The 24,423-nt window shown below is 36.0% G+C and overlaps 1 protein-coding gene across 2 annotated transcripts in view; it reads left to right on the forward strand.

Annotated features, from left to right (window-relative positions):
- Window positions 1–227: 227 nt before the first annotated feature.
- The window catches only part of IntS14 (integrator complex subunit 14), a 38,622-nt gene continuing 14,426 nt past the window's right edge, over window positions 228–24,423 (forward strand). The window contains exons 1-6 of one of the 2 annotated variants that reach the window (XM_081746029.1): window positions 228–578; window positions 4,625–4,835; window positions 6,635–6,805; window positions 8,504–8,758; window positions 11,006–11,116; window positions 21,078–21,222. In XM_081746029.1, coding sequence (XP_081602155.1) covers window positions 4,674–4,835; window positions 6,635–6,805; window positions 8,504–8,758; window positions 11,006–11,116; window positions 21,078–21,222 — 844 coding nt within the window. In that variant the 5' untranslated portion in view covers window positions 228–578; window positions 4,625–4,673. Of the gene's footprint in view, window positions 579–2,379; window positions 2,400–4,624; window positions 4,836–6,634; window positions 6,806–8,503; window positions 8,759–11,005; window positions 11,117–21,077; window positions 21,223–24,423 lie in introns of those variants that run through there. The other variant, XM_081746038.1, reaches the window with a different exon arrangement.

Genomic DNA, 24,423 nt, shown 5'->3' on the forward strand with positions numbered 1-24,423 from the left:
CCCGTTTATCTGGATATTTAATCCTCTTTCATTGTTGGACTTCTCTTCTGATTTTGATTTTTTTTTTTTTTACATTTCCTTTCTCTGATTGTGACATACTTTTGGACAATTTAGTTTTCATTTTAAAAAAAATCTTCTTGTGACTTACATATCATAATTTTTACACTTGTAGCCTACATGATTTATGTTCCATGCATTAATTTTACCTTTTGTGTTTTTAAAGAAGAAGAAGAAATACATAAACAAATACGCAACGGCACCGCACGAATGTTTAAATGAACATGGCTTTACAGCACTGTTTATATAAAATATTTACATTATAAGTGTTTGTAGTGTCATTAGTGAAACAGAGAATTCCTGTTTGTCGCCATATCAAAAAATACATAACTTGATGTTTTGAACTTGAAACAGTTGTATGCAGTTTGGATCTCTATGGGTGCAAATGATTATTGTTTAAGTTAAAGCCCATTAATATCATTCAAATATAGGGCAGGAAAAAGAGGAAGATTCGTGACAAATGAATGTATTTTGTTCGAAGATCTCTTCAAAAGTGAGATCCTTTTAACATGTATTAACAGGTAAGATCCACAAGAAAAGGAAACGACATATTTATACTTAAATTTGGTAATATAATAATTTAAATGGCTTAAGTTAATGGCACACCACTAGAATGAATTGTTGAAAAATTATAATTCACTAATATTCTTATTATCCCCTAAGAGGTTTGCGCTGGGCGACATGAAAATAAAAACTTATCATAAAGTAAATTAAAAGGGTCACCAGAAGTAATTTTTGTAAAATTTATAAGGCCTATGTTCAGGGGGCCTGCCCTATTTTCTAATAAATGTTACAATTTTGGTAATTTCGGTTCACATTAGGTTAGTTTAGCTAAGTAAGGGAAGGTTCTAGAACACAGGTCTCCCTTATATAGATTAGTAGTTAGGTTGGTTCCTTTCTGTATCAATTTTTAATATTTAACTCGCATAGTATGCGAAGCAAGCGTCAGCGGTTGGAGCCCCGTAGGGCACGGTGCTTTCTGTCTTTATTGCAGCTAAATGAGAAGGGGGACCTGTGTTCTAGAACTTTGATGTTATGTTAGTGTAGGGGTCCAGCATAATTTTTCAAATAAATAAATAAAATGATAGAATTTCGCTTATTTCTGCTGATATTAGGTTAGTTTACAATGGATTAGGTTAGATTTGGTTACGTTGTTACGTCTAAGTACTTGTATCATCTATTTCCCCTCTAAATTTTGTTTTTTACGTGCTTCTGGAACCCCTTGTGCTGAACACTCCAATTATAATTCTTTTACGATTTGGGTATAAATGTTGGGGGTTAACTGCCGCAGACGGCGGACCCGAAATACAAAATGTACGGAGAAATAAACAGAATCAGACGAAATGTGATAATGAGAGTAACAATCGTTAGAAAGATCCTCGCTATAGAGTCATTAATAAGGAGGAGAACATAAGTTAAATAGTTGTTTTGTTCTTCTGCCTCCTCACCTCATATCGCATCAATCCGCCAATACATATAAATTTGTATTGGGGGATTGATGCGTTATGAGGTGAGGAGGCAGTAGAGCATGATCTGACAGTGTTTGAAAATCACTGTGTTATGTATCCTGCTGTGATGGAGGGAAATACATAAATGTAGAGCGAAAACTATAAGAGGGGAGTTGCATGTGAGAGAAGTGTAGTGAATTGGAGCAAATATGTTCTTAGTGTGATATGCGTATTTACATAAAAATGCAGTAATAAAAGTTAATCAATTAAACTTTGATTCACCTGTAATGAGGTCTTTAATCACAGAGTACTAAGTGAAGTGAAGTGAATTATCTGAAGTCAGTGTGCTGACTCATCACAAGAAACCATAAAAGCTGCGCTCCTGCCCTGACTGTTAGATATCATTCGTGCTTTTAGTGGCCACCTAGCACAGGTCGGTTGGTGTTTTTCCGTAATGGCTCTTCAAGTGAATCTAGCCGAAGTATGCAAGTGCACGCCTCCGTTGAATGGTTATTACGCAGGAAAGAAGTGTTTTCGTGTGTGTTTTGTAACTTGGTCTTTCAAAGGGGACTGTACCTCCAAACACCCCTGACAGGAAGGATATCAGGGTTAAGCGAGTCACTTTTTTTTAAAACTAGAAGTTACTTTTCTTCAAATTTGTCACAAAAAGTTACTTTTTATGGAGTTACCTTAAAGTGATTTATGTTTTGCATTGGCAGTTTTCTAAGAAAAATATCATAAAACAGATGGAAAAAGGCAGAAACTTGTTACTCATTACTCTTCTAAAAATTTCAGTACTTGCTGCCACATGTGAAACAGTCAGCTGGATTCTCACTTCAGCTTTTATTCTTTCTGAAGCACAGTGGATGGTTGGTGGATGCTTAAGCTCTCAAGGTGGGGTTAAGAATCCTTCTGTGTCTATTCTTTCTTCTCTCATAATAGTCTTTTAGTTATCTCTGGTAATAGTTAACGCTCCGCTCAACGTTGTGTGTGTGTGTTTGTGTGGTTCATCATGTTCGTCTTGTATTATGCTTCTTTTGTATGTTCTTCTTAAGAGTAGGTGATGAATTTGAATATTTCATTATTTTGAGAACTCTCAATGCTAAGTTAAATATAATGTCTAGGATGAAGAAATTCGGAATAGGCCAGAACTGGTTCCACTTACACAGAAGCTTCTTACATCTGCTAAGTCTACTTACCGTAACTACAAAGCATACTGAGAAAACCTACGAAAGGAGGAAGCTCAAAAAGAAGTAAAGAAGAAAAGATGAAACAAAACAACAAAGAAAGAGGTGCTGGAGAAATTGACAAAGGAAAAAAAGGGGCACGATGAGTTTTTGGTCACTTTTTCGTGTACTTTTGGTCACTTTTCAACTATTTGCAAGAGGCCGGACCACTATGATTTCTGGGATATCATTCACAAATCTTCTACATCTGTTAACATTTTTTAAAAAAAACTTGTTTCTATCTTCAATGATAAGGAACTTGTTTCTGACAAAAACAAGACTAGTTGTCATATCAAAACTGTGATAACTAACTAAATGAAACAGATATTTGATAGTATTCGAGAATTGAATTCTTGCATTTGACAACAATGAAGCAATTTGTGCTTGGATTTATTTGACCATTTGCTTTAGCATTGTCCATGTAACCTTAAACTAATGCGACCTAAACATAATTTATTAATGTAGTATTCAAATAGAAGATCAGCTTAGTAAATGTAACTACCATCATCATGAAGTCTATTTCCAACAAGAAATATTTTATTTAAGTAATATACTTAATGACAAATTTTGCTGGATCCTCCAAACTTATCGCTCCCATGCAAACACACGTGTTGCACATATGGTGGAGCCGGCTTTGCATATTATATATATCTAGTCGACAAATTATTTATATATGATATTTAGAAAAATACTAGTAGGCAAATTAGTATTAGTTTTTACCTTTAGACAAGTAATTTGAATGTTATACTGTTCGTGACATTATTTTCGTACTTATTAAGGTTAGTGTAAAGAGACAAGTTTTGCCGATAGATGTCACTACAGTCTTCGTATCTCTCCTATGTATTTTTTACCTTTCACGAAAATTTACAATTTCTTTTATAAATTTCAAGCTAGAGAGTTCAAATTTTTAGAGAAGGACCTTCATAACCTATTAAAGGGAACAATCCGTGCCGATTTTTTATTTAGAATTTTCTGCATTGTTGAAACAGTTCCATTGTTAAAGGTTTGGATATCCATTTCAACAACGAAGAAAATTCTAAATAAAGAATGGGCACGGATTATTGCCTTCGATAGATTATGAAGTTCCTTTTCTAAAAATTTGAAGTCTGTAGGTTGAAATTGGTAAGAGAATAAAAAATATATGGGAGAGATACAAAGATTGTAGTGCCATCTATCGACAAAACTTGTCCCCTTAAACCAACCTTAAAGGCCTCCTTTCACGAAAAAATAAAATTTCATTTCTACTTTTATTTCTTAGTTGATATTGATGAAAACTACTGAAACCCGAATTGTTAGTCGATATGTAGCGTTTAATTTATGTTGCATTTTACGGTGATCATGCGTACATAAAAATATTTCATACTTAAATAGATGTAAGATGCATTATAAATGACTATTTGAAAAAAAAAAAAAAAAACGAGAGACAATGTTTTTGTTTAAAAAAACGTACAGTTCTGAAAAAATACGAACGTTTTTTTTTCTATTTACAACACTAATTCCGCGTCGTGTACGAGTGACAGGAGTGCCAACTTGGAATCGAAACTCGAATCCTGACAATTGGAACTGAATAGAAAGATGTGCACATCAATGCACCGTGCAAGAAGTCCTTTTGTCTTCTTTTGATGTGACGAATTACTTCCCGAAGTAAGTGCAATCTTTCTGTTCTGTTCCAATTGTGATTCGATTTTCGATTCCATGTTGGCAACCCTGTCACTTTTACATGACGCGTAATTCGACAATATGCAACAGGACTTTTTGTCTTCCTTTGGTGTCGAATCACCTCCCGGAGTTTGTGCACATCTTTAAGGTTCACCCTGTATATATAATATTTATTTAGGTTTTAAAAATTTGTACATTTCTTAAATTTCAATTTTATTAATTTCTTTATTTTAGTTCACTACCAATGATGGTTTATTGCTTGTATTTGTAAGAAGTACGGATCATGCCAACAGTTATTGTAGTTGATGTGTCGTTATCAACGGCCACCCCGGTCGTTGTGACTGAAACAGGAGATACTGTGCAGAAGCAGGTCCTTGCAGTTAGTGGCGTAAATACGTTACTCGACTATTTATCAGTTCATACAAAATTGGAATTTGTAGCTTTGGTGAGTATATGTTGCATAAAATACATATATATCTTGTGTCAATCTGTCTGCTTTAAAAATCAACTTTTTTTTTTATATTCGTTACAATTTCAATGAATTTATTCAGGTGCTATAATATAAATATTATCAAAGAGAGACAATGATAAGCGTTAACTCATGTCTTCTTAATAGGTAATGTCCGGAAGCTTTGTTAATGAGTTGGAAAATGAAGCATTTATTTGAAAACATTGTAGTTGGTTATGGGACTATCAACAACATATATCAGTAATAGCCAATTTAAAAAGCACTGTAGGCTAGGAGAAAAAAAAGAGCCATACTTGGAGCCAATCCCCTCTATCTTCTTCCTGATGTGATGGTTTGTTAATTTTGCGAAAGTATTCTTTGAGTCTAGGCCATTTAGGGGGCCGAGCTACGCACATTTGAAAGTATAAATGTAACCAAGAAAGTTCTGTCTCTTTTTCACCCACCACCTTCGAACATCGATATGTCACCTAAAACGTACCTGGAAGATCAAAAATAGTTCCCATCAGCATCCTTCTGCCTACGTTCTGGAAGACCATGGATTCCATCACGGTAAAACTTGGTGGGCCGTGAAGCAAAGAAGATACCAAGTGCATTTTGCACCTCTACAAAGGATTTGAACTGGTGTCCTGTAAGGTGATTGTCCAAGGAATGGAACATGTGATCATCGTTCGGTGCAATCTTCGGGGAGTATGGCGGATGCAATATTTTCTCATTCAAGGCATAGAATGGTGTCCCGGGTTATCCTAGCCACGTGGGGCTTAGCCTTGTCCTGTAACAGTAGGACCCATTTGCAATTCAAAAGTGTTGGCTCCCGAGTTTTAAGTTTCTCAGGAACGCGGTTCAACTGTTGACAGTACACAGTTTCATTGGTGCTCTGACCAGCTGATAGCAGTTCCCAATGCACGATGCCGCGAGCAGTCCACCAAACACATAAGGGGACCTTCTTCTGGTGCAGTGCCAGTTTCGGCTGTTTTGTAACCGGTTCATGGGATGTTAACCAATGATGATAGTACCGTGGAGCTTCGTATATGACCGCGCGGTGGCTCAGTGGTAGAGCGTTCATCTCCGGTGCTTGGGGTCCCTGGTTCGATCCCAGCTCGCGCCGTGTGGACTTGGTGGTGAACAAACACCGTGCTCGTGGGTGTTCTCCGGATTCTCCCATTTCCTCCCACTTTCTTCATTCCACCATCTTTCATTCATTTCTCATCATCACCGTCTCCTTTAGCCTAACCGGCATAACCGTGGGACATAAAACTTAAAGATTTCATTTTTTCATTTCTGACTTTATTTACTTGACCCACAGTTTCTTATTATATGCAAGTATTCATAATGCTCGCTCCAGTCCTAGAAGTTGGGATCTTTTACTCTGATTTTTTTTTTTTTTTTTTTTTTTTGTGTGTGTGTGGTTGTGTGTTTGTTTGTTTGTTTTCCTGTAATGAATAGAAATTACTGCTAAACTATACATACAAAAATAATATAACTGCACACACAAATATCAAGGATGCTTCATTTATTAACACTGTGTTAAAAGAAAGTTGTTTTCATTGCATGTTCTGTAATATCTTGATACCAATTCTGTATTAATAGGTGTATCACATATTTTCTTGTTGCAGAAAGAATAAGAGTTGTAATTACGTCTATTAACAGATTATGCGAAATGAAAAATATGTGTGTGTTGTGGAAATAGTTCTCTTTCGATGTGATACACTTTTAAGTGAATATTTGTGCCAGCATATAGATTATGCTTACTTTTTGTTTGTCTTCTTTATTACTAGGTTGCTTTTTCTTCTTTGTATGAAATTTTATCTCCATTTACACGAGATTTTGACGGTATTAAGTCGAAGTTGCAAGTTGCAGAAGAATATGACAAAACCTGTATTGAAGTGGCACTACACGCTGTCAATTGTCTTGTTCTAGAGGAATGGGGAACAACAACACCATGCCAAGTGAGTAGTAAATTTTCATTCTACACATTAATCTACTAATGTACGAAGTCCTTGTATGCAAACAGTAAAATTAACAGACCATGTACAAATTTCATTGCCATACTCCTAATGCTGAATGAACTTCCGTAGTTTAGATGCCTGCAACAGTACCTTGTGAGGTACATTGTAGGGAAAACATAATCACACTAAAAATTTACATAATAACCCTTTCACTAAACCTTTCATGAGACAGAGTCTAATGTATCTATTGAACACTTCCGCAATATCAGTACCTTTTGCAACTCATCATGAGTACGATCAAGGTAATCATTCTTCAAATGAATTTCTCGTAAGTTGACGAAGAACTGAAGGTTCTATTTCGCCATTGTTCTAATAGTTTGGCAAGCTACTTGAACCGAAAATGTATAACACTCCTGTCCCTTATCGGACATTACAATTCGTACCATAGATGTTCGATAGGGTCAGCACATTGATCCGGCCAATGCGTTGAACATTGTTACCAACTTTTTACTGTCAAGTAACTCTAGCAATTTGCATTATTCTATTAGAAATAGTAACATGAATCTGTACTGTGAAACTATGTATTGGGATATTTCGTTATCCAGAATATTAGAGTAAGCTTCTGCTGCCATTGTGACACATACAACTAATGATCTAGTGGGGTGAAAAAAAAGAGATGACGAAATGATGTTCGAAATATATAAACATTCTGACTTACACAAATACAGACGCTTCAGTCAGTACATGAACACAAAACTTTGGTCCTTATTTGCTGTGTGTAACATTATGACAGGCCAAGGTAGTAGGTGTTGCAAGTCACCTTGCTAAGGAAAGATTCATATTCCAGACAACTGTTGAATAAATTGTGAATAATAAACAGACCAATCTTTTACATGAACAACAAACTGAAAACTGAACGGAAGTTTATGCCGCTGCTTCTCATAATTAATGCACAGTTGAATATCTTTCTTAGTTCGGCTCAAATAGCCCCAATTCCGTCGAGATTTGTGAACAGGCATTATTTAAAGTGAGATAAGTTTGTTAGTTATATATAATCTGACTAACGTAATAGTTTCTAACACATACTCCTCACACCCTTCCTCACATACAAAAAGTTAAGATAAATTCTACTTACAGATTTATTTAATACCAGCACTAAAAGCTCTGTGCATGAAGTTGGTTGTGTTTGTAGCATTACGATTAAGAAAGCACTGACTTTGTATTCAGGTTTTGTAAATTTAAATGTTATTTTCTAAAAAAAAAAAAAAAAAAAAAAAAAAAAAAAAAAAAAAAAAAAAAAATATTATTATTTATTTTAAATTTGTGTAGTATCTGATGGGGATTCATGGGATTATGTACCAGTTCTTTTGGCTTGATTGGTTTAACGTTTAATAGCTAAGTACGATTCTTTCCTCCAGATTTATGATTAAACATTTTGTGATTATGCTTATTTTCTGTGTTTAAAATATTGCTTTCGGGAGAGTCAGGAACATAGGAAGAAAAATTTTTTCTGAAGATTTTTATCCCCATCTTTCTTTGTGTTTATGCACGTTAAAACTTCAGGTGTTGGGCTGTCATCTGGATACAAAGTCAACACTTATTTTTAATCTATAAATATGTATCCTATAGCATCCATTAGCAAGTATATTTGAAGTAATTGTTAATTTTGTTTTTCGTTGATTGTTTCTTTTCCTTCAGGTAGTGCTGGTGACAGATGGAGCAACAGGAGTCGGCCCAATGTCTTTGAAACATTCATTAAGTACGTTGAATGAAAGGGAAAACGCATCGCCTTTTCCATTACCATTCTCCTTTCCAGCCAAACTGAACATAATGTGTATAGCATCTCAGAATGAACATGGATTGCAAACGTCTCTCCCTTTGTATCATAAGTTGGTTGAGTTAGCTGGGGGTGATGGAGCAGTTTGTCTGCCTGAAGGAAATTTATCTGCTAAGGTTTGTGATGGAGATTCTCGTGCTTTAATCTGTAATTTTAACTTTTAGAGACAATATTTGCTTTTATAGTACATTCGAAGAAATGTATAAGTATATTATATTCTCAAACAGTCGTATGCATTTTGGAGATGACTGTAATTTTGCCAAAATCTAAGAAATAAACGGAAAAAATGTTAAATCGACTTTCCGAACAATCATAACATAACAGTCAAATTTTAGTAAGTTTTATGGAACGGACACATAAGCAGCCATTTTGAGTAATTTTAAGGTGCTGAACACGAAATTGTCAATGAAAGAGCAAGCTTGAGTCTTGTTTTGAAGTTATAGGGGAGAGAGAGAGGGAGAGAAAACGAGTATAATGGGAAATTATTGACTTCTGCATTTTCATGACGGAACTTCACATGTTCACAAATTCTGTCCACTTTACAAACCACATTTACTAAGACCTTTGTACTATTTTTATACACAAAGTTAATGCCATTTTTTTCGAAGGAAATATTTATGTAAGTAGAGGAATAAGGAAGTGCTTTCAAACTTGTGACGATATCTGGGAATCTTTGCGATTTCGATCCTGGAATTCTGAATATGTTTTCCAAAATTTACAATCACCAAATACATCATTGTGCAGGACAGACAAACAAATAAAATGGAAGATCAAGGAAATACTTATGAAAAATAACAGTGATATTCTTTTGACAGAAATTCGTTCAGTTGTTTCAGATTCTAACGTTTTGTTTGTTTCTTGTGTTCAGTCTGTGGAGCATCTCTTTTTGTATCATCCAGTAATAATCCGCCAGTATTGCATTTATTCCACGTTTCTCTGTAATGCTTCTCGATGGTTGCGATGTTCTGATGAAATCATTTACCCTGTTCATTGTTCCCTGTTCCTCAAATTTTTCATCTTTTTGAACTAGTTAGATCTGGAGACCATCAAATATTCTCTCTTTGATTTTACTTGAAAATAATTGAGATACATACGTGAATGTGTCTTCGTCCTGCGTCGTTTCATGTACACACCGAGCGGAGATTTGTTGAACATGATTTTTGAGGAAAGTGGAGGGTTTAGATTTGTCCTGATTCCCTATTCTGCAACCAAAATACAAAAAGGTATAAGCTTTCTTTAATATTCTTATCAAAGAACATTTACTCAAGGCAAATATTGATTCACCGAAAAAAGTAGCAGAAACTGTCTGCTTTTTGTTGATACATGTGCGTAGCATGTTTTCCTTACTTTTACAACACTTAACAACACACAAATAAAACAACACCGAAACACGAGCAAAATGTTTCTTCAAAATAGAAATCTCACTAACAAAGTATAGGTAATAATATGCATCAGGGGACAAAATGATAGCAAACCACAATGATAACGAAATTTTGTTAGTAATACGACTAATTGTGTACTTCTGACTGAAAGTAGGACAGATCGTACAAATCGGGGCAGTCCAATGATTGTCAGATTTCATCATAGGTTTAAAAACACTTCCATTTCACACCCTGTTTTCTTAAAAGAATTCAGTTTCCCGTCGAACGAAGTGGCATATAGTTCTTACATAGAGGACAATATGTCGTAGTGTAGGCTGCTATAACAAATCTATAGAGTTTGTAAACATATTGGGAGTTCGAACATGTAAATCGTAAATTAACAAATTTCGTCATAGGTTTAGAAACACTTCCATTTCTTCCTTGTTTTCTGATGTTTTTCTATTTTCCTTCAAGTAAGGGGCATAAAATTTGTGCATAAAAAACAGTACAGTGTCCGAATGTATGTAGCTATGACGGATGTGTAAAATTTGTGAATATTGCGGGTTTCAGTATAGGAATCACGAATTTGCCATATTTATTCTTAAATTTAGAAACTCTTCCATTTTTTCGGATTTTCGTAAAATTTTCCACTTCCCTTCGAATAAAGAGGCATAAACTTTATATATAAAAACAGCACGAAGGTTCTGGTATACATAGCTATGAAAAATGCGTAGAACGTCTGAACATACTGCGACTTCCGTCATGAAAAATCGAAGAAATAGATTAACCTCTCATTATTCTCGGATCTTTTTCATTTTCCTTCTGTAACTTTCAAGACAAGAGCCAATCTCCTATGTCATTTCACTTTTGTGTTCAGCACCCTAAAATTACTCAAAAATGACTGTTTATGTCTCCATTACAAAAATCTGTGTTCAACAGTATAATTAAACAACTCCAAGAATTACACAATAATGTTATTTATATGTTTTTTCTTCTTTTTAGAGTGTTCAGGCAATGTTCCAGAAGTTGGCCGAAGCAAATTTTGCATCATTTCAAGGCACTCTCAAATGTGGAAACTTGACGTCAAATATCGTCTTGTCTCCAACTCCACAGGTAATTAGCTATCCATAATATGTCCACACGAGGAATATATTATTTTTTTGTTCATTGTATTCATTGTTTTATTCTTAACGGTTATTATTGAACCTTCAGTAATCAACAACATTTCTCTCCCAGCGGCAATAATAATAATTATAATACGAGAGCATGCTTCTAATTTTTTAAAACAGTTAAAGCTATTGATATAAGACAAACGTCTTGTACATCCACAGACCATAATAATTATTTTTTCCAGGTGGTAACCCTGGCAAACAACCACCGTATGCCAACGTTGATCGATTTCATAATATCGTCATTGTAAAATTGTAAATCTTGGCGACGGAGTCACAGTCTGGATTCCTGCTTCACTACATCGTCAGAATTAAATGAAGTTCTCTCAGTTGTCCGTAAGTTTCGGAAAACATATGATAATCTGATCGAGCCAAATCTGGACTATATGCAGGATAAGTTGTGACAGTGACACCGAAGCACTTTATCTTATTGCACTAGTGTGAGAGCAAGCATTGACGTGCCGAATAAAAATCTCCATTTGTGGACGAACTTGTCTAATTCATGCATTCAATTTTGTCAGAGTTTTACAGTACTGATCAGAATTGATGACAGTGCCCTTAGCCAGGAATTTCACATTTATCTGACCACGATCGTTCCAGATAACTAGTTAGCATGACTTCCCTGCCGAAGCCACAGCCTTAAACTCTTTTGGTGGAGGGGATACTCCATGGAGGGGCTCTTGTGTACAGGTCAAAATTTTAAGGGCCCAAGTTCACCACCTGTGACGATGTTGTTCTAGAACTTAACCATTTTAACATTCATGGCGCTGGAGCAACTGTTTACAAATGTCCATTCTGTTCTGTTTCATGTCAGAAATCATTGTTTGTGACACTCACCGTGCACAAACTTTCGGTGTCCAAGATCTGCGATTATGGCCTGCACTTGCTCCCATGATAGACTACACGTAGCAAACTGTGCCTATGTGATGTGCCGATTCTCTCGAATCAGTTCATTAACACGATTGTAATTCGTTCATGCGTTGAGGTTCGTGTTCTTCCACTTCGTTGTTTATCAACCACGAGGCAAGGCTCTTTCCCGTGGAGTTTTATGTACGAACACAAACAGGCTATCGTCTTACTGTACTGATGTCTGCACAAATGTCACAGTAAATAACTGTTATTCTCCAACGCATGTCAATGGGGGACACACCTCCTGCTGGGGGCACGGTGGCCTAGTGGTAGAGCGCTTACCTCTAGTGCGTGGGGGGGGGGCGCGGTGGCTCAGTGGTAGAGCGTTCACCTCTGGTGCTTGGGGTCCCGGGTTCGATCCCAGCCCCTGCCAAGTGAACTTTGTGGTGGACAAACACCGTGCTCGTGGGTTTTCTCGGGGTTCTCCCGTTTCCTCCCACTTTCTTCATTCCACCATTTCACTCATCTCTCATAATCACCGTCTCCTTTAGCCTAACCGGCATAACCGTGGGACGTAAAACTCAAAGATTTCATTTCTAGTGCGTGGGGTCCCTGGTTCGATCTCCGGCCAAGTAAATTTGTAGTGGACAACATCGTGCCCGTGGATTTTCTCGGGGTACCCCCGTTTCCTTCCATTTCTAATTAAAACCAATTCGTCCATCATCATTCAGTTGCTTTAATCATCTCCCCCGTTAGCCTAAAAGAGTATAATCATGTGACGTTAAACTTAAAAGATTTAATTTCATTTCACGTCACCTGCTGTGGGAAATTCCATCACCGCACTCACCTGCTTCAGCCGCACTGACATAGTATTGTTACGTGCCGCCATGTTTCTTGCGTTATCTCTTGGACTCTATGGTGACTAGTTTGAAATCTCCAACATATCAACAGAAAAGTGCCACTAATACAGTGCGTTATTTTCAGTGTGTTCTCGTTATAATAATATCGGTAATAACATATTTTGCATCAGATAATTCCAGTACACTCATTTTTCCTTTTTATATAACAGAATTTCATCACCTTTTAACTATTCGATTACTTTACGCAATCACAGATTCCCTGATATCCCTTAAATATTTGGGAATAAGTTAAGGTATAATTTCGAGACTCCATGTTACAAATCTTGCTAATGCTCATTTGGGCAATTTCATGTCTGTATGATTATAAAGATCCAATCACACAATAATAATCACGATCTAAGTAAGAAAGCGAAAATATTATCATGGCTTCAAAATATCTTGAGTTCAGTATTTAGTTAAATGAATCATACCTTTATGGGTACATATATAGAATGTGTAATTCTTTTCGTTTAATTTAATTTTCTCCCTAAAACCAGTTCAATTGAACTCGTCCAATCTGGATCAAACTTGGCGTGGTGGTAGATCTTGACCTGCTATACAAGCTTGAGAAGTATGATTGGGCAAAAATTTTATTTTAAGTTATGCACAATCAAAGTTATGAATCACATCATTGGACATAGGAACACGACCTCCAAAATAGAGGGCTGATCAACATATCCAGAATGATTTGTATGTTGATTACCTTATTTGTCACAACGGATGATTTGGTACAGCCATCATATGCCAAGGAACTGGGTATTATTTAGTCGATAGTCACTCAAGGGAGCAATTTTGTTACAAACCATCGCCGAAAATTCGGTGAAGATACTAGTGATGACCATGTTTCTTGCATAGAAGTTAACTTTCAATTCCTTGTAAATATCATTCTTCAGAATTTAATTGCAGGCGAATGGTTCAACTTTCACACCAATGTAAATCATGTACAATCACTACGTTTATGATTATGTAAATAAATTCAAAAAAGGATGGTTTTTACGACTATGCGTAATTTTCAAACATACATTATCAATTTACGAAGTAATGAAAATACCTGAGAATAGTGCAACTTAACAGATTTTAAGATGTCGTTGGACTACCTCTGCCTAAAGACCAATTCTAATGTGACGTGGAATTGAGTCTTAAGAGGTCGTGAGTGGTAGCAAGTGGAGTATTATACCATTCCGTCTGCAGTGCATCATTTAGTTCCGTGAGAGAGAATTGAGTTGGAAATTGCGCCGATTTCCTGTCTCCAAAATGGGCCACAGATGGTCAATTGTATTCAGGTTCAGGGATTCAGGGTCAGATGAGGTGTTCAACTTCATCCCAATGTTCTTCAAAGCACGCCGCAACAGCTCCAGCTGCATGAATGTATGCATTATCATCCTGAAATATGACATCATTCCCAGGAAACAACGTCTGTGCCATAGGATGTACATTTGCACATGATCCCCTAAAATGACGACAGAATCACAGCAGTGACGTGATCGGTAATCATAAGTACAGGATCTACGGAAATACAGATATTGACGTCCACAACATCACAGACCTGCCATCATGTTTCACGGTTGGGCGGAGACACTGCAGATCATACACCTCTGAGGGCGTCTACCACACATATACACGGTCTGTAGTTTGAAATAATGTTAACGACGAGTCATCAAATTATGTCCCAATTTCCAGTCATCGGCTGTCCATGTTGCATGTTAGTGGTACAATGGACATCGTCCTAGAGCACTAGGATCCCGTATCAGCTGTTTCGCCCGTGCAACCCGACCGCGTACATCCATCTCATGCAACTTGCGATGACTATGATTTGACACAAACTGTGGGAGGTGTTCCTTCGTTAGTTACACTGCGATCGCACTACGATTTTGAGTGACACTCCACTTTAACGCTTGACAATACCTGTCACTAAGACTCTTCTTCCGACCACTATCCCCATTTGCAGATATGGTTTTGCCATGAATTTAGTAGGCCGTCATCTTTTTGGACGCTGTCCCTCGGGACACTCCCAACACACTTGTCACTTCCGTCACACTCGCACCACAAAACAGAGCGCCAACTATTTGTTTCTTTAGAAATCAGAGAGGCCGCCCATTTTACACTATCACCCTCTGCTCAATTCATTGGACACCGCTGTTCTACTGCTTCTCACGTAGTATGGAATTGCCCAAACACTACCGTCAACAGCCGGGCACTGCGGTCTCACCCAATCGTTTCGTTTCTAATCCAGATATCTTACTTGTTTTCAACAAATTGGTAAGTATTTGCATATACGCAATTATGTTAGTATTCTTAAAAGTTTACACCAACATTACGGAATTTTTCTACCTTAATTTGGTGGAAGATATGTAAAAATGAAATGAAATCTTTGAGTTTTACGTCCCACAGTTATGCCGGTTAGGCTAAAGGAGACGGTGACGATGAGTAATGAATGAAATGGTGGAATGAAGAAAATGGGAGGAAACGGGAGAACCCCGAGAAAACCCTCGCATACGGTGTTTGTCCACCACAAAGTTCACTTGGCGGGGGCCGGGATCGAACCCGGGACCCCAAGCACCAGAGGTGAACGCTCTACCATTGAGCCACCGCGGCCCCCTGGAAGATATGTAAACTGAAATGTAATCTTTCTTTTCGGAAAAGATATTCTGTAATAGTTTTATGTTATTTTGGACATTCTTTTTATTTTAGTGAAGTGAACTTAGAACTATTTTCTGTGCGGTGAATCTCTTTTCTCATTCTTTTGCTCATACACTACAATGATGCGTCGTTCTCAGTTATCCCTTAGGCTGTGGGATAACTTTAGCAGTGATTTCTACAGGTAGCATTGAGAATCACCGGATTATAATAACCAATAAGAGTGCACTTGCAGACGATGCAAGAATAAAATCTGTAATATTTGAGATATTGAATAGTACGATTTCTAGTAAAAGCGCTCTGGGTCTGAGACTCAGTGCAGCACGTCAAAAGCCGCATATAAGCTAGAGCATGCGTTGTGTAACTAATCATAGGATCAAATGTGAACAAGTGTCCATTTTGCATAAACTAGATATATATATTCGTGAGATTTTATTTCTATGTTCTTTACCTCATTGTATATATGTGTAGAAATTAAGAAAGAATCATATTAACACGTTCGCTGCGGCAGTGTAAAACTGGACCTCAGTGCTATACGAGTCACCGTGTGCCTCGTTGAAGGTTTGTCCGTCGGTGCGTTACGAGTCAGCAGTGACTCTTGCACAGATCTTACTTTGAGCTTCTCTCCACAGATGACACGGTATTTCAGATTCACACTTCAGCCATCTGTTGACAGAATCTGAACAGAATCTACATGGCGCCAAAGCAGGACGCGTCACCGGTGACTCGTGTAGCACGTGGATGCTAGTAATGTTAAAAATTTGTACAAACAAAAATACACAAACGCACATAGGTAATACAACGCATAAAACGTCACCGCACAGAAATGAAGTATCTCACGAGCCATCGGTGACTCGTAACGCAGCGAACAAATTAGTGTATGTTAAGTGGAAATTGCCTGAGTTTGTTTTCGTTGAACAAATTACCCATGTTGGAACTACATTTGTATAAAAAATTTTCTGTCACTTTTCATTCTTAAGTGGCGTTTAAATGGATCTGCTTCTTGGGAAACCCGTTAACTCAAAAATCCCTGTAATTCTGTATAAATAAACTTTATATAACTTTTTATTCATATTATTCGTATAAGCTCAAAAGTTGAAATGTATAATGAAAGTTCTATTATCATATCTTGTTCAAAAGATTTAGGGAAAGGCAGTTTAACCCGATGCGTGGTCCAATATTGCATTTTTTACTCTGTATTTGTATATAATATCATTTGCACCTATAGAGGAATTGGTGTGATATAAAATAAGTTATTTCTTCTATTTATTATATAATACAGCTTAATGTCTTTTGTTTTGGAAATTAGTTCACTCTAGTTGATCCCAGATTCAATTCCCAATGGAAATTCACAACTGTCGGTGTTGATTAAAAAAAAAAAAAAAAAAAAAAAAAACGGCGATGAGAACCACACATCACCCAAATAAAAATTATCTGGACAATTAGAATCCTTCGTGGGCTTTACTTCAGTGTAGCTAACATGGAATAACATTAAATAAAGGGAACGTTGCCAGCAATCGCGTAGTATCACAGAATATAGATACAGAACTCCGAAAGATTGAATGCAGTTTGCGAATCTTTATCTCATGCAGTAGCAACTTGAATGCATACGTAATTTTTTCTTCACACCACTTCCTCTGGAGCAGTGATTCTCAACCTAATTCCTATCACGACCCCATTTTATCACATCCTCTTGCCAGCGACCCCCTTATAATTTCTGGTTTGTAATAAGCTTGTGTGGGATTTTTAATATATACCTATTGCGGAGATCTCACGATATCCATCTATCTCTATAATATAACGACTCACCAAGGGTAGTCGTCAACCTGGTTCGATCGATGATATATGAATCTCGAGTGGTAGTAATAGTTTGCATGTAAAAATATCTTTAATAATTATACATATTATTATTCTCACCTTTTCTATCAAAGTTATAAAGTCGGTGAACGGTATCAAATGGTTTATTAGTTGATACACTTTTATGTATTTTCATTCAAATTGTCATGCACACATACAAGATGATTAGGTATCCATAAACAATTACATAGCAACTAATGACATAATACTATCCCATAATATATTTTTTTACATATATTAAAAACATTCTTCTTTTGTTATTTTTACATTAACATTATATTAGGTATAGTGCTTGTGTATGAGCACTTTCTGCCTAAGGTACAGGTAATTATTAAACTATCCAAAGTATTTCGTTATATAAAATGTCGCCCGACAATTGGACTGAATATAAAAGTCATAAGCGAGCTTGGCTTTTATCTTCAAGAACCACTGGTCCGTTCACAATAATGGTTTTACATTACATATGTCCATCACATTTTGATCGCCCCTCGTATGTATCTTCATTACATATTATAGATATAGATACATTTATAACAAATCTTTCACTTCATTAATACTTATCTTTTATTACATTAATTATATTTATTTCATTATCATTCATTACATTATTATTATATTTTATTATTAAAATGTCGTCGCCCATTTATTTAATCTTTGAAGGGTGCGAAGTCAAAATCGTAAGAAACAAACATGAGTTACCATTATCCAGGGCGCATTGAATAACAAATAAGTTAGATGGTGTATTTTAATGTATACATCGTAGCACTAAGATGTCATAATAAAGAAGAATCTTGTTCGAATAACAAATAAAGTAGCTCATACCGACAGTCGTCGAATAATTAGTTTAATAGAATGGATCTTATTCGTAACATAATCTTGGACACTGAAGTTTTCAACACAAATCAATCTAATATAAATAATCTTTGCTTTTAATCAATTATGAATCGAATTATAATTCCTCATATTGCCTGTATAGCGAAGTTATAAGAATTGTTTTCATTATTGATATTAACACATAAACTTAAAAATAAAAGTTCACAAGAATCTATAACTGATATGGGTTTAACCTAATTTCATTAACGGTAATCAGCTTACATTCATACTTGCATATGATTCTAATAAAGTACATTGTACTGCACAATCCTGATTAGGTTCCACAATATGTTGTACATGTATTTCATCGTGATTCTGATTTTGATACGAAGTGCCATCTCTTGACCTCCAATTACGTCTATCCATGTAGCTTGTTGTATTCCTGTAATTTCGCCCTATATTCCGATTGTTTTTAAACCTATTTTGATTATATGGTCTAACATAAGGATTGCTACGATTAATTAGGTTAGGCGGATTCCCTACATAACTTTGCCTATTTTGCTCGTTTTGATTGCTAGAATTTACTCGGCTTAGGTTGTGTTCCGTATCGTTCACACTTCTGATATTTAGATTCCGAACAGGTACAAAATGATCTGAATTATTCTTATTTTTACCTACTCCTGCTTGTTGATTCATAGCATGGTATTGGGTTTCATAGCATTGGACAAGCATTAATAAATGGTTGAAACTCATACACTGTGTAGAAAACAAGATCTGTTGTAACTTAAATGGAAGAAAATTTCGAATCGATGCTATTATTCTAGATTCCGATTGCAAGGGATTAACGACTTTTAATTCGTTGTATGTATTTACAACAAACTCTACAACAGATTTGTGCAAACGAGGATTGAAATGTTGATTTCTAATGGTGGCATCTCGATTTGCAAGCAAAAAGTCATTTTCATAATTCGCGATCAATGCCGCTTTGAATTCCTCATATGTATTGATGTGATCACGTACTGCTTTAAACCATAAAGAACATGGTGGGAGTAATACATGAGGGATTAATTTCATATATTGTGATCTATCTATACACATTATATTGCATTCGTCCTGAAATTTCTCCAGGAAAGAAGTAGCGTTTTCATTACATTTACCACTGAATTTACTCATAGCCCGTATTTCACTCATCTTAACACTTAACTTTACCTTTCTTTTATCATTCCGTGTACTTATTGGGTGACAATTCCTATCCATGACGTGATATGTCGTTGCACCATCCCTTTTCCGCCCATCTGTACTCTTCGGATGAATTTCTTCCAAAATAATATCCTCATCAGACACAGGTGAAGGCGAAGTCATCTCTGGTGAATGGGGAAACTCCAAGCGATCACTACCCATATTATTGTGGTATGTGTTGTCCTTAACCTGTAGCGTCCTAATTTCTTCCTGTAGAGTAGCTATCAATTGCGTATTTGCACGTATGTTGTTAGAATTATTGATGACCTGAATCTTTTGCTGTTGAACAGAAGATTCTATTACTTCTAAATCCTTTTTTACATCACTGATTTCTTGGCTCAGGTGATTGTGATTATCCTGGCATTCCTCAGATATTCCTTTTAACTTTTCCTCGAACTGCGAGGTGATATCGTTCATCGTCTGGATAATTAATTGTTTCGTTTCATCTGACTTCTGCTCCATGCTTAATTCCTCGTATTGCTTGTTGGATTCTTCGGAGTTCTGCTCTATCTTCTGTTCTATCGTCTGCTTCAATTCTTCGCATTGCTTGTTGGATTCTTCGAACTTCTGTTCTATCGTCTGCTTCAATTCTTCGCATTGCTTGTTGGATTCTTCGGACTTTTGCTCTATCGTCTGCTTTAACTCGGTAGACATCTGAATCAATTGTCGCTGTAAGGCTAGCAAGATTCGGTCTTCTGATGTCATTCCTGGTGCTACACTATGCTCACCGTTGTCACTATTATTGGATTCATTCTCCATGGCTTCACCGTTCATTTTTCTTATAATTATACTACCACTCCTAAGTCTTGTGAAATTTGTATTCATTAACCTTATTACAAAAGTAAATTCACCCTTACTTTGCTTCGGGATATGAATTTACAGCAAGTTCCCGGGTGAGGTAAACCAAAATTTTTATAACGACTCACCAAGGGTAGTCGTCAACCTGGTTCGATCGATGATATATGAATCTCGAGTGGTAGTAATAGTTTGCATGTAAAAATATCTTTAATAATTATACATATTATTATTCTCACCTTTTCTATCAAAATTATAAAGTCGGTGAACGGTATCAAATGGTTTATTAGTTGATACACTTTTATGTATTTTCATTCAAATTGTCATGCACACATACAAGATGATTAGGTATCCATAAACAATTACATAGCAACTAATGACATAATACTATCCCATAATATATTTTTTTACATATATTAAAAACATTCTTCTTTTGTTATTTTTACATTAACATTATATTAGGTATAGTGCTTGTGTATGAGCACTTTCTGCCTAAGGTACAGGTAATTATTAAACTATCCAAAGTATTTCGTTATAATAATAGTAGAATTCATTTCTTTTATATAGTGGATATAGTAACTTCCCTAAAAGTAAATGGATTAAAATCAAATTTGGTCAGTTCATTTACTTCGCGATCCTCTTGAAACCTTCTCGCGATCCCCCTAGGGGTCGCGACCCCCAGGTTGAGAAAGTATTGTATCATGCTCAACATAAAGAAAGAAAGAAATAAAATGTTCAGCAAAAGAATTACGTTTAAAGGATTTTCTTTTGTTTCTAGATACTTTCTTAAATAATATGTACTCTTTTTCTTTGTAGCCATATTGCAAGACTGTAAACTTTGAGACTGTAAAAAAGTATATATCAGAAACAATACAGATACTTGGCTTTCTAAATGTGTCAGACGTTGGCAGTCCTATGGCTTATTCCCGACATTTGGTTTTACCTCTTTCTTCAGGCAAAGGTAAATATACCTCTGTACTGTTTTATGAATTGAAATAAGTATTTGTATAGCTTGCTTGCTTGGAGTTCAGCGTTCATTTTAAGTATATATTGCCTAAAGATAAGAATATGTACAAACTAACATGGAATTCTACTCTTACCATCAAGTAATGTTTCTAGTTTAGGGCTGAAATGATGAAGGTTGTACGAAGTAGAACATCTCCTTGGGTATTTACACGATTTGAAAATGAACCTCTGACTGTTCCAACGTGCATCCTGTGTACTCTTTCATATTGAATATTACTGCATTATCTATACTAATTAATAGTATAGAATATGTATTAAATATAGATGAATGTAGCGTTATTAATTGTGTCCTTCACAAAAAATTAGAAAATACATTGCATTTAGTATTATTATGTCGTATCTAGTAGTTTCTGTAGATGCAAGGCTGTGTCATAAGCTTTGCAATATTTCCCCAATCTAGACAGCAGGTGCGTGTATACGCCGTGATCCACCGTAAGTACAAGGTCTAACTGGCCTAAGAGGTAGTGTGGCAGGCAAGGAGACTATTTAACACGGAGGCTGCCACTTCGTCTCTATCTTCAGTCTGTTTTTAGTGGCAGTGACAATGAGTGTTCAACAAGTCTGATAAATTACGTAAACTGCTACTGTATGAGTGCGAACTCGGGCATAACGCTGCGGCAGCATCCCAAAAACATTGTGCAGTGAACCACAGCACAGGAGATTTCGTGCAGATTGTAGAAATGTCGAAAATCAGCCAAAGTCCGACCACCCCAAGGTACCAGATTCTGAGGTCATACGACACGCTAATGAGGAAAAACAGTTCACCAGTAGACGACAATTGTCAAACCAACTTGAGATGCTGGAAAATCCGCGTGATTTGCTTTTCCTGAAATGGATTGTCATATGTGAAGAAAAGTAGATATTTTGCGAAATGCAAATGTACCAGAAGAGTGGTTGAGTAAGGGCTAACTTTCAAAACCGGGCGTCAAAATGATCCGTTTCGAGCATAAGGTTGTACTTTATGTGTGGTGGAATTACGAGGGGCGAATTCCCTTCGAGTTTGTTCCTAACGGTTGTACCATCAATGCCGACTTTTATTCTGAACAGTTGGAGTGGGTGTATGCTGCACTATGCCAAAAATATCCTGCTTGGTGAACTGGAAGCGCGCCCTACTGCAGTAAGATAGCGCAAAACCACACTCGTCTCGGGAAAACGCAACAAAAAATACAGGAACTTGATAGGATCGAACTGATGTCACACCCAAGATATAATCCTGAACTTGCCCCTTCGAATTATGGCCTGTTTCGGTCCATGATGCGCTGTCTGAAATCACAATGTTTTACCAACTAGCAGAAGGTGGAAACAGCAGTTATTGACTTCTTTGTCTCTAAAGACAAAACGTGTTATCGACATGTAATCTAGAAACTGACAGGAAAGTGGCTGCAGGCGATCCAGTACGAGGGACTGTACTTTGAATATTAACCTGTTTTAATTATATTGTAATAAATACAGGTATAATGTGTAACAGAATATTACAAGACTTATGCATTTGCCTAGTACATCAAAATATTACGAATGTTGGCGCAAATTAAACGAGTATTTTACATTTTTCATTATTCTTGAATTGTGGTTAAAATGACTTTCGGAGCAAGTGGATGGTGATAATCATGATGTATCAAATTAAACTCAGGAATTTTCAGTGGGAACCCTGACCTTCGTCAGTGACTTATTTATAACGTTTCGTCAGAAGTGTCAGAAACTCACACTGCTGTTTCAATCATATTTCATGTTTTTCAGTATACATTTCAAGTATGGTTAAACTTAACTGTATTGCCCTGGAAACAAAATGCATAAACCATACCCATGAAGAGTAGTTTGCAACAAATACAATAGCTTCAGATACACTAACGTTCCTGTTCCAGTCACTTATTAGGACTTATGATTGTGAAAAATATTTTACCAGTATACGGGGTTGATTGATTTAAATCGAATGTTTTTTTTTTTTTTTAAATCTGTACTTTAAGTCAAATTTATTTTTCTTAAAACAGAAATAAAATGCAGTATTTATGACCATTCTTAGACGCCAATCGAATGTCAGTCTGAAACTGCCACCTTAGTCCATACTGTGTGATGGTAGGATCTTAATAATCCAAGTTTAAACGAAGTATCTAATTTTTGTTGAATTCATTTAACATTCAATACTCACAATTTTTAGTTCAGAATTTTACATATCGTAGCAACACATACATACGTCTTGATATATATATATTGGGCTGAGTTGTGAATAATTGGCAAGATTAAGAGTGACAACACACACACTCTTAGATGTTGGGTGAAAAATATTGTAGTGCTACGAGTAATTGTCATGTCTGAGAAACACCTTGCAGAAAATACAATATTAATATCAGGAAATTCCTGATTTCGCTTTTATTTTAACATTACTTAATAAAGAAACCTGAATTCCAATAGTTTACCAATTAAGAAATGGATCATCATGTAAATTTTATTTCTTTTTTAATCAAATACAAGTGATTTAAATTTAAATAATCGATTTAAGTAGAAAAATATTAAATATAGTGATGCTTGCTCGTAATATGCCGAAAAACCTAAATAGATAAAAACAGTAATAATAGTAATAATTAATAAATTGAAATGTGATTGAATTTATGTGTGTATTTATGTAAATAAGCAAACTGCTGACGGAGATGGTGTTTCCATTGAAAGTTTCGGCACTAATAAATATTTAGATGCATTCCTAAGTTTAATTTGGTAGTTATACTCATGCATCAGTTTAGTTCCATCAACAGTTTATCATAATATACTTGCTTCGAAGTCAAAATTTTCGTAGTTCGCCGATGGGCGATAATAATATTGTTTTCGTCATCGTTCGCCTTCCCCATAACGAATTTTCATTAGGAAATATGGCAATAATTTCCAGCTCACGAACGTATGACAAAGGAGCTGCGTTTTACGATCAGAGGCAGGAGAAAGAGAACAGGTTGAGCAAATAGGGGAGGAACGAATTAGGTAGTGTGGAATAAAACAAGATTGACAGTGTTCATTTAGTCATGAATCCATGAATAAATGTGTTTGCAAAACCATCGATTACGCCATGTTTATCTGACACCACTGTCTTGTTTCAACGCTAACTTTTGCTGCCTTCTCCATGTTCTGTGTAAAGAGTTTACTGAGAAAT

Source organism: Thermobia domestica, chromosome 2 (assembly GCF_964235325.1).
Source record: "Thermobia domestica chromosome 2, izTheDome1.hap1.1, whole genome shotgun sequence".
In the NCBI taxonomy this organism is placed as follows: domain Eukaryota; kingdom Metazoa; phylum Arthropoda; class Insecta; order Zygentoma; family Lepismatidae; genus Thermobia; species Thermobia domestica.